The 10,560-nt window shown below is 42.0% G+C and overlaps 1 protein-coding gene across 1 annotated transcript; it reads left to right on the top strand.

Moving 5' to 3' along the window:
• Nucleotides 1–532: 532 nt before the first annotated feature.
• LOC129850984 (ATP-dependent translocase ABCB1-like) lies at nt 533–9,594 on the top strand (the record flags this gene model as incomplete). Its single annotated transcript, XM_055917123.1, has 9 exons — nt 533–643; nt 846–1,049; nt 1,328–1,428; nt 1,531–1,671; nt 2,510–2,666; nt 2,777–2,974; nt 7,847–8,053; nt 8,319–8,465; nt 8,626–9,594. Coding segments are annotated over 9 exons (1,464 nt in total), but the record flags the coding sequence as incomplete, so codon positions are not given.
• Between the last annotated feature and the right edge of the window lie 966 nt (nt 9,595–10,560).

Raw genomic sequence — 10,560 nt, 5'->3', positions numbered from 1 at the left:
AGAACCTTGCTAAAATTACGATTCTGAACTGCCACTTTGTGTTGCTTTGCCTCAGAACCTTGCTAAAATTACGATTCTGAACTGCCACTTTGTGGTGTTTTGCCTCAGAACCTTGCTAAAATTACGATTCTGAACTGCCACTTTGTGGTGTTCTGCCTTAGAACCTTGCTAAAATTACGATTCTGAACTGCCACTTTGCAGTGTTCTGCCTCAGAACCTTGCTAAAATTACAATTCTGAACTGCCACTTTGCAGTGTTCTGCCTCAGAACCTTGCTAAAATTACGATTCTGAACTGCCACTTTGCAGTGTTCTGCCTCAGAACCTTGCTAAAATTACAATTCTGAACTGCCACTTTGTTGTGTTCTGCGTCAGAACCTTGCTAAAATTACGATTCTGAACTGCCACTTTGTGGTGTTTTGCCTCAGAACCTTGCTAAAATTACGATTCTGAACTGCCACTTTGCAGTGTTCTGCCTCAGAACCTTGCTAAAATTACGATTCTGAACTGCCACTTTGCAGTGTTCTGCGTCAGAACCTTGCTAAAAAGCATTCCTTACAGGAGATTGGATGGTTTGATGACAACAACAATGCAGTGGGAGTTCTAACCACCAGATTGGCCACAGATGCATCTCTGGTTAAAGGGGTAAGCACAATGCTCTGATTTACACATTGAGAAAGCGATCAAAATCTAGCAAATCAATGTCAATTCAGAATCATTCTACTGTACAAATCTTTAAAAATGTCTACCTGTACATATGCTTCTATGTATTTACAGTTGCATTCTTTAGAGTTGCAATGTCTGATAATGGATGGAATCTACTTGTTTCCTCTCTCCTCACCACCAGGCGACTGGGTCTAGGTTGGGTCTGGCCACCAACACAGTCTGTGCTCTCACCATCGCCATTGTGGTGGCCTTCATCCACAGCTGGCAGCTCACCCTCCTCATCCTCGCCTGTGTGCCCTTCCTCATTGGAGCCAACATCATTCAGATGAGGGCCATGGCAGGCCACGCCTCCAAAGACCAGGGTGCCCTGGAGCAGTCTGGGAAGGTAAACATCAACTTTCTATTGCAATTGGGTTTGCAAAATTCCGGTAATATTCCCCAAATTCCCCAGATTTGCCAGTAATCCCAGTAATAGGTTTTACGGAATCAGGAAAATCAGGGAAACCTTAAAACAGGATATCTGGATAACCAGGGAATTTCAGGAAGGTTACTGCTAGTATGCAACCCTAATTGCAATGCACTTTGGGACAGTGGGCTATATCAGTGTGTGTGATACCATGTGTTCAAATGAAACGTTAATATATCTTTATTAATCTTTTGTAGATATCTACTGAGACCGTTGAAAACTTCAAGACAGTTGTTGGATTGACACGGGAGGACGTCTTCTTTCACAAGTTCATGGACAGTCTAGAAAGACCATACCAGTAAGAGTACAGTCATTCACTTTGTTATAGACTCAGCTTTTGGATTGTTTGACCTTATAACCTACAATCAAGTACTGATTACATTTCAATTGAATACATCAGGAACGGTTTGGTGAAGGCTCCCATCTACGGACTAACATTTGCCGTTGCCCAAGCAATCCCTTACATGGTCAATGCTGCAATCTTCCGCTTTGGGTCCTGGCTTATTGCTCACTGTCACACAGAATATGAAAATGTTTTCCTGTGAGTATACATACAGGTACTGTTATATCCTCATCTAAAATGAATACATTCATACCAGGGTTGGGGTCAATTCCATTTCAATTCCTGTCAATTCAGGAAGTACACTGAAATTCCAATTCCAGTTCTCTTTAATGTTTTTCAATGAGGAAACTGTGGAATTGGAATTGAGTTTTGAATTGACTGCAATTGAAATGGAATGTACCCCAACCCTGACTAGAACCCTTGGCTGCCAGATTGTCACTACACGGTAATATAAAAATAATTATAACATTAATTTGGTGGGTGTGTCACGATCGTCTTGATGAGGAAGAGTGGAACAAGGTGCAGCGTGATAATGATACATCTTTAATAAAATGAATACAAAACAAATACTTATACAAACAAACAAAAGTGAAGCTATACAGACTAAGTGCTAACATGCAACATAGACATAGACAATTACCCACAACAGCCTAATGCCTATGGCTGCCTTAAATATGGCTCCCAATCAGAGACAATGAATGACAGCTGTCTCTGATTAAGAACCATTCAGGCAACCATAGACATACCTAGACACCTACACTCAACACAACCCCATACACTCTACCAAAACCCCCTAGACACTACAACCACCCAAGACGAGACAAATACACACAAACATCCCCCCTGTCACACCCTGACCTAACCAAAATAATACAGAAAACAAAGATAACTAAGGCCAGGGCGTGACAGGGTGCTTATACCGTTGAGTTGGATCATGTGGAATCTCAAATCTCCCTGTGACACCCCCGTTGAGTCATGACCAGGGTCTGCCAATATAGTGGCAGTGATAGTACAACACTGTCCTTTTCTTTCACAGTGTGTTTTCTGTGATCATATTTGCTGCCATGAACATAGGAGAATCAGCATCTTTTGCTCCTGACTTTGCAAAAGCGAAAGCAGCTGCTGGGAGAATTCTTGGCTTGTTGGAGAAGAAACCAGAGATTGACATTTACAGTGAGGAGGGAGAGAAGCCAGTGAGTGAGCTATAATGTGTCTTACTCCAATATAAACAAAAAAAAACAATGATATCACATTGTGTTTTTTCTGGGACAATGATCTGGAACAAAAATGTTGTCTTTTCTAGACGGACTTTGTCGGGGACATTGAGTTCCGAGGGATACACTTTGCGTACCCGACCCGTCAAAACGTGAGGGTTCTCCAGGGGTTGAGCGTGTCAGTGGGGCCTGGTCAGACCCTGGCCCTGGTCGGGGAGAGTGGCTGTGGGAAAAGCACCTCCATACAACTACTGGAGCGCTTCTATAGCCCTGCTGAAGGAAAAGTGGTGAGACCCAAAATAATCTCATAATACATGTCATATAAAGCACGCTTTTCAAAACTGTTTCAAAGTGCTAAACCAGTATACTGGGAACTGGAATGCAACAAATATAGTAAAACTGTTAGGCCACTTTTCAGCATTTTAATATGTAATATTTGTAACATTGGTGGATTATTAATTCCTTTGGTATTCCAAGATGTTACTTATTTTTAATCTGAACATTTTAAACATTCTAAACCTAAATCTGTGGTATCATTGTGGTGTCTCAGTTAGTGAAGGTGTTGGCCTAAATCTGTGGTATTATTGTGGTGTCTCAGTTAACGAAGGGGTTGACCTAACTCTGTGGTATTATTGTGGTGTCTCAGTTAACGAAGGGGTTGACCTAACTCTGTGGTATTATTGTGGTGTCTCAGTTAACGAAGGGGTTGACCTAACTCTGTGGTATTATTGTGGTGTCTCAGTTAACGAAGGTTGTTGGCCTAAATCTGTGGTATTATTGTGGTGTCTCAGTTAACGAAGGGGTTGACCTAACTCTGTGGTATTATTGTGGTGTCTCAGTTAACGAAGGGGTTGACCTAACTCTGTGGTATTATTGTGGTGTCTCAGTTAACGAAGGGGTTGACCTAACTCTGTGGTATTATTGTGGTGTCTCAGTTAACGAAGAGGTTGACCTAACTCTGTGGTATTATTGTGGTGTCTCAGTTAACGAAGGGGTTGACCTAACTCTGTGGTATTATTGTGGTGTCTCAGTTAACGAAGGGGTTGACCTAACTCTGTGGTATTATTGTGGTGTCCCAGTTAACGAAGGGGTTGACCTAACTATGTGGTATTATTGTGGTGTCTCAGTTAACGAAGGGGTTGACCTAACTCTGTGGTATTATTGTGGTGTCTCAGTTAACGAAGGGGTTGACCTAAATCTGTGGTATTATTGTGGTGTCTCAGGTAATGAAGGGGTTGGCCTAACTCTGTGGTATTATTGTGGTGTCTCAGTTAACGAAGGGGTTGACCTAACTATGTGGTATTATTGTGGTGTCTCAGTTAGTGAAGGTGTTGGCCTAAATCTGTGGTATTATTGTGGTGTCTCAGGTAATGAAGGGGTTGACCTAACTCTGTGGTATTATTGTGGTGTCTCAGTTAATGAAGGGGTTGACCTAAATCTGTGGTATTATTGTGGTGTCTCAGGTAATGAAGGGGTTGGCCTAACTCTGTGGTATTATTGTGGTGTCTCAATTAGTGAAGGGGTTGACCTAACGCTATGGTATTATTGTGGTGTCTCAGTTAGTGAAGGGGTTGGCCTAACTCTGTGGTATTATTGTGGTGTCTCAGTTAGTGAAGGGGTTGACCTAACTCTGTGGTATTATTGTGGTGTCTCAGGTAATGAAGGGGTTGACCTAACTCTGTGGTATTATTGTGGTGTCTCAGGTAATGAAGGGGTTGGCCTAACTCTGTGGTATTATTGTGGTGTCTCAGTTAACGAAGGGGTTGACCTAAATCTGTGGTATTATTGTGGTGTCTCAGGTAATGAAGGGGTTGGCCTAACTCTGTGGTATTATTGTGGTGTCTCAGTTAACGAAGGGGTTGACCTAACTCTGTGGTATTATTGTGGTGTCTCAGTTAGTGAAGGTGTTGGCCTAAATCTGTGGTATTATTGTGGTGTCTCGGTTAGTGAAGGGGTTGACCTAACTCTGTGGTATTATTGTGGTGTCTCAGTTAACGAAGGGGTTGACCTAAATCTGTGGTATTATTGTGGTGTCTCAGGTAATGAAGGGGTTGGCCTAACTCTATGGTATTATTGTGGTGTCTCAGTTAATGAAGGGGTTGACTCTACTCTGTGGTATTATTGTGGTGTCTCAGTTAACGAAGGGGTTGACCTAACTCTGTGGTATTATTGTGGTGTCTCAGTTAACGAAGGGGTTGACCTAACTCTGTGGTATTATTGTGGTGTCTCAGTTAGTGAAGGGGTTGGCCTAACTCTGTGGTATTATTGTGGTGTCTCAGTTAGTGAAGGGGTTGGCCTAATTCTGTGGTATTATTGTGGTGTCTCAGTTAGTGAAGGGGTTGGCCTAAATCTGTGGTATTATTGTGGTGTCTCAGGTAATGAAGGGGTTGACCTAACTCTGTGGTATTATTGTGGTGTCTCAGTTAACGAAGGGGTTGACCTAAATCTGTAGTATTATTGTGGTGTCTCAGTTAACGAAGGGGTTGACCTAACTCTGTGGTATTATTGTGGTGTCCCAGTTAACGAAGGGGTTGACCTAACTATGTGGTATTATTGTGGTGTCTCAGTTAACGAAGGGGTTGACCTAACTCTGTGGTATTATTGTGGTGTCTCAGTTAACGAAGGGGTTGACCTAAATCTGTGGTATTATTGTGGTGTCTCAGGTAATGAAGGGGTTGGCCTAACTCTGTGGTATTATTGTGGTGTCTCAGTTAACGAAGGGGTTGACCTAACTATGTGGTATTATTGTGGTGTCTCAGTTAGTGAAGGTGTTGGCCTAAATCTGTGGTATTATTGTGGTGTCTCAGGTAATGAAGGGGTTGACCTAACTCTGTGGTATTATTGTGGTGTCTCAGTTAATGAAGGGGTTGACCTAAATCTGTGGTATTATTGTGGTGTCTCAGGTAATGAAGGGGTTGGCCTAACTCTGTGGTATTATTGTGGTGTCTCAATTAGTGAAGGGGTTGACCTAACGCTATGGTATTATTGTGGTGTCTCAGTTAGTGAAGGGGTTGGCCTAACTCTGTGGTATTATTGTGGTGTCTCAGTTAGTGAAGGGGTTGACCTAACTCTGTGGTATTATTGTGGTGTCTCAGGTAATGAAGGGGTTGACCTAACTCTGTGGTATTATTGTGGTGTCTCAGGTAATGAAGGGGTTGGCCTAACTCTGTGGTATTATTGTGGTGTCTCAGTTAACGAAGGGGTTGACCTAAATCTGTGGTATTATTGTGGTGTCTCAGGTAATGAAGGGGTTGGCCTAACTCTGTGGTATTATTGTGGTGTCTCAGTTAACGAAGGGGTTGACCTAACTCTGTGGTATTATTGTGGTGTCTCAGTTAGTGAAGGTGTTGGCCTAAATCTGTGGTATTATTGTGGTGTCTCGGTTAGTGAAGGGGTTGACCTAACTCTGTGGTATTATTGTGGTGTCTCAGTTAACGAAGGGGTTGACCTAAATCTGTGGTATTATTGTGGTGTCTCAGGTAATGAAGGGGTTGGCCTAACTCTATGGTATTATTGTGGTGTCTCAGTTAATGAAGGGGTTGACTCTACTCTGTGGTATTATTGTGGTGTCTCAGTTAACGAAGGGGTTGACCTAACTCTGTGGTATTATTGTGGTGTCTCAGTTAACGAAGGGGTTGACCTAACTCTGTGGTATTATTGTGGTGTCTCAGTTAGTGAAGGGGTTGGCCTAACTCTGTGGTATTATTGTGGTGTCTCAGTTAGTGAAGGGGTTGGCCTAACTCTGTGGTATTATTGTGGTGTCTCAGTTAGTGAAGGGGTTGGCCTAAATCTGTGGTATTATTGTGGTGTCTCAGGTAATGAAGGGGTTGACCTAACTCTGTGGTATTATTGTGGTGTCTCAGTTAACGAAGGGGTTGACCTAAATCTGTAGTATTATTGTGGTGTCTCAGGTAATGATGGGGTTGGCCTAACTCTGTGGTATTATTGTGGTGTCTCAGTTAACGAAGGGGTTGACCTAACTCTGTGGTATTATTGTGGTGTCTCAGTTAACGAAGGGGTTGACCTAAATCTGTGGTATTATTGTGGTGTCTCAGGTAATGAAGGGGTTGGCCTAACTCTATGGTATTATTGTGGTGTCTCAGTTAACGAAGGGGTTGACCTAACTCTGTGGTATTATTGTGGTGTCTCAGTTAGTGAAGGTGTTGGCCTAAATCTGTGGTATTATTGTGGTGTCTCAGTTAGTGAAGGGGTTGACCTAACTCTTTGGTATTATTGTGGTGTCTCAGTTAACGAAGGGGTTGACCTAACTCTGTGGTATTATTGTGGTGTCTCAGTTAACGAAGGGGTTGACCTAACTCTGTGGTATTATTGTGGTGTCTCAGTTAACGAAGGGGTTGACCTAACTCTGTGGTATTATTGTGGTGTCTCAGTTAACGAAGGGGTTGACCTAACTCTGTGGTATTATTGTGGTGTCTCAGTTAACGAAGGGGTTGACCTAACTCTGTGGTATTATTGTGGTGTATCAGTTAACGAAGGGGTTGACCTAACTCTGTGGTATTATTGTGGTGTCTCAGTTAACGAAGGGGTTGACCTAACTCTGTGGTATTATTGTGGTGTCTCAGTTAACGAAGGGGTTGACCTAACTCTGTGGTATTATTGTGGTGTCTCAGGTAATGAAGGGGTTTGCCTAACTCTGTGGTATTATTGTGGTGTCTCAGTTAACGAAGGGGTTGACCTAACTCTGTGGTATTATTGTGGTGTCTCAGTTAACGAAGGGGTTGACCTAACTCTGTGGTATTATTGTGGTGTCTCAGTTAACGAAGTTGTTGACCTAACTCTGTGGTATTATTGTGGTGTCTCAGTTAACGAAGGGGTTGACCTAACTCTGTGGTATTATTGTGGTGTCTCAGTTAACGAAGGGGTTGACCTAACTCTGTGGTATTATTGTGGTGTCTCAGTTAACGAAGGGGTTGACCTAACTCTGTGGTATTATTGTGGTGTCTCAGTTAACGAAGGGGTTGACCTAACTCTGTGGTATTATTGTGGTGTCTCAGTTAACGAAGGGGTTGACCTAACTCTGTGGTATTATTGTGGTTTCTCAGTTAGTGAAGGGGTTGACCTAACTCTGTGGTATTATTGTGGTGTCTCAGTTAACGAAGGGGTTGACCTAACTCTGTGGTATTATTGTGGTGTCTCAGTTAGTGGATGGGTTGGATACTAAGACCCTGAACCTGTCGTGGCTGAGGTCTCAGCTGGGCCTGGTGTCCCAGGAGCCCATCCTTTTCGACTGCAGCATCTCAGAGAACATCCAGTACGGGGACAACAGCAGAGACGTCTCCCAGGATGAGATAGAGGAGGCAGCCAAGAACGCCAACATCCATGACTTCATCATGGGCCTGCCAGAGGTATAGTAACAGTATAGTGAGGGAGATGGGAGGAGACATGATAGGCTGTAGCTGTAGGATGATATTTGAAGTTTTCTCAAAGGCGATCCAAAAAATGTCACTGGTGAGGTCACAGTAGAACGTAAACTACTGTCTCTCTACAGATATTCATATAGAATAGCTATTGACTAGCCCAGAACAGGCTGTTATGACTTTATATTTTAATTTATATTTTAAAAGTGTTCAATATAGACAAACACTATAAATTGTGTTGTTGTTTTGTCAGAAATACAATACCAGGGTTGGGGACAAGGGGACCCAGATGTCTGGAGGTCAGAAACAGAGGATAGCCATTGCCAGAGCTCTGGTCAGACAGCCTAAAGTACTGCTGCTGGATGAAGCCACTTCCGCCCTGGACACAGAGAGTGAGAAGGTAAGTCACATGGACATTGAGTGTCGGCCATCTCATTTTCTACCTATTAATTCATTAATGGCCTGGTCACACACAAAAGCTTATCTTCACACAGTATGTCCTCTCCCTCCTTCCCAAATAACCTGTCTCTCTGTTTCCTCCCTATCCCTCCCTCCCCCAGATTGTCCAACAGGCTTTAGACGCCGCCCGGCAGGGCCGCACCTGCATCGTGATCGCCCACCGCCTGTCTACCATCCAGAATGCAGACCAGATAGCGGTAATTCAGTATGGTCAGGTGACAGAGCAGGGTACACATACTGACCTCATGGCTAAAGGGGGGGCTTACTATGCCCTGGTCAACGCACAGGTCACCCACTAACTCATATTCAGATTGATGTTTTGCAGCGTATTTACTGTTCTGTTGAATGTTGTTTTGTGAGCTCTTTTCATTGAGCTGCACTTCTTAGCCAGGTCCCCCTTGAGAAAGAGGTCTCCTGTCCATAATGGGACTTCCTGGTTAAATAAAGGTTATATATACAAATGTATAAAGAATAAGGAATCTATATGGATAATGGTATGGTAGCCATAACTCACTTTGAACGGACTACTAAAATGATGTTCAATTGCATGATACAAACTGTCTCATTGTCAGTTGGTTTGATCACATGTAGGTGGTAAACTGAAATGTAGCCTATTGGGTTCCTGTGCTATTGGGTTCCTCACTGTATGACTCACTTTAGCGTAATGCTGGAGCACGGACATCAGCGTAAATAAGTCTTGATAAGCTGCCTGGAATGAAGGAACTGTTCTTGACCATGGCACCTTTCATTGTCTGAAGACAACAAGTACAGTATGTATTTCTATAAGGAAAACAGTAAGACACATTATCACAGTTAAATGACTGGATAAAAGCAGTGATTAGGAAAGGTTGTATACCTGTAAATATGAGAGGTTGATGTTCAGAAGACTGTTGTATGTTATTGTATACTGTGATATTTGGATTATTTTAAACAGGGACACTATGCTCTAGAAGGCAAAGTATGCATTGAAGAATATCTATATATTTAAATTAGTACGCTATGTAAGGCTGTTACTTGTTTGTAAATATGCATTCAAATAAAACATTAGATCCCATAACATGTTATTTTTAACCTGATTCTAAAGTGACATAATGATTCATCTGTAATCTAAATTAGATTATGCGGAATATGTCAATACATTTTCAAATAAACTTGGAACTCGTTCATTTTAAATGCAACTAAATAGGCTACTGAAGTCTGCAGAGGGCTGATGGACACAAGATGGCGCCCGTTGCCAATGAAACACGTTAGTGGGGTAATAGAACTTTCAAACGACTTCAATTCGATTGAGGCCTATTTCAAATGCCACTAAATGTAGCCTATCTCCAACCAAGGCTAACTTCGGTAAAAATGCCACTTGTTTTCCAAATGTAAAAGAAGATTTAAATAACACTAGGTGGCATAATTGTGTTAGGCCTATGCAAAATAAATTGTAGAAATATATGACCACATCGTTTTAGTCTAGTGTTATGGAAATTATCTTATTTGGTTTACATGCTAAAAAAATTGTGTAAAGGTAACATTTCTTATCTTGCACGCCGGCAACATTAATTGTATTTCAACCTCCCGAATTCAATCAGAAATAATAGTCTACAGCTCGCCGTAAGAGAATGATTTTTAAAAACACGTTAAAACATTTTTGTTGTCATCAAAATCTCATCTTAAAATAATAAAATCGCGATAGTTCCAGGCTTGGTGTTAAACGAGGTGGGCCTATTTCAAAAGGCCCAACATGAAGCGATGAACCAGTTATCCCTATCGTACATGCCCTTCTCAGTCAAGTCAACCTATAACATTTAGGAAGAAATGTATTATTCTTCGCCAATGTATTCACTTCGTTACATATGTGTTTTATTTATTAAGAGTTCTAAGAGTTTTATAAATGAACTTAGCCTACATTTGTAAGTAAGTTTCCCACAGCAAGTGAAACATGCACCGCTCCACTGTTTCCCAAATCCAGTAGCTGATTTGGTTCTGGGTGCCACTGCCGAGATTACTCAAATATATACTAAAGGCAGGCTATAGTTTTTTTAAAG

Source organism: Salvelinus fontinalis, unplaced genomic scaffold (genome assembly GCF_029448725.1).
Source record: "Salvelinus fontinalis isolate EN_2023a unplaced genomic scaffold, ASM2944872v1 scaffold_2598, whole genome shotgun sequence".
NCBI lineage: Eukaryota > Metazoa > Chordata > Actinopteri > Salmoniformes > Salmonidae > Salvelinus > Salvelinus fontinalis.
This window is presented reverse-complemented; position numbering and strand designations above follow the sequence as displayed.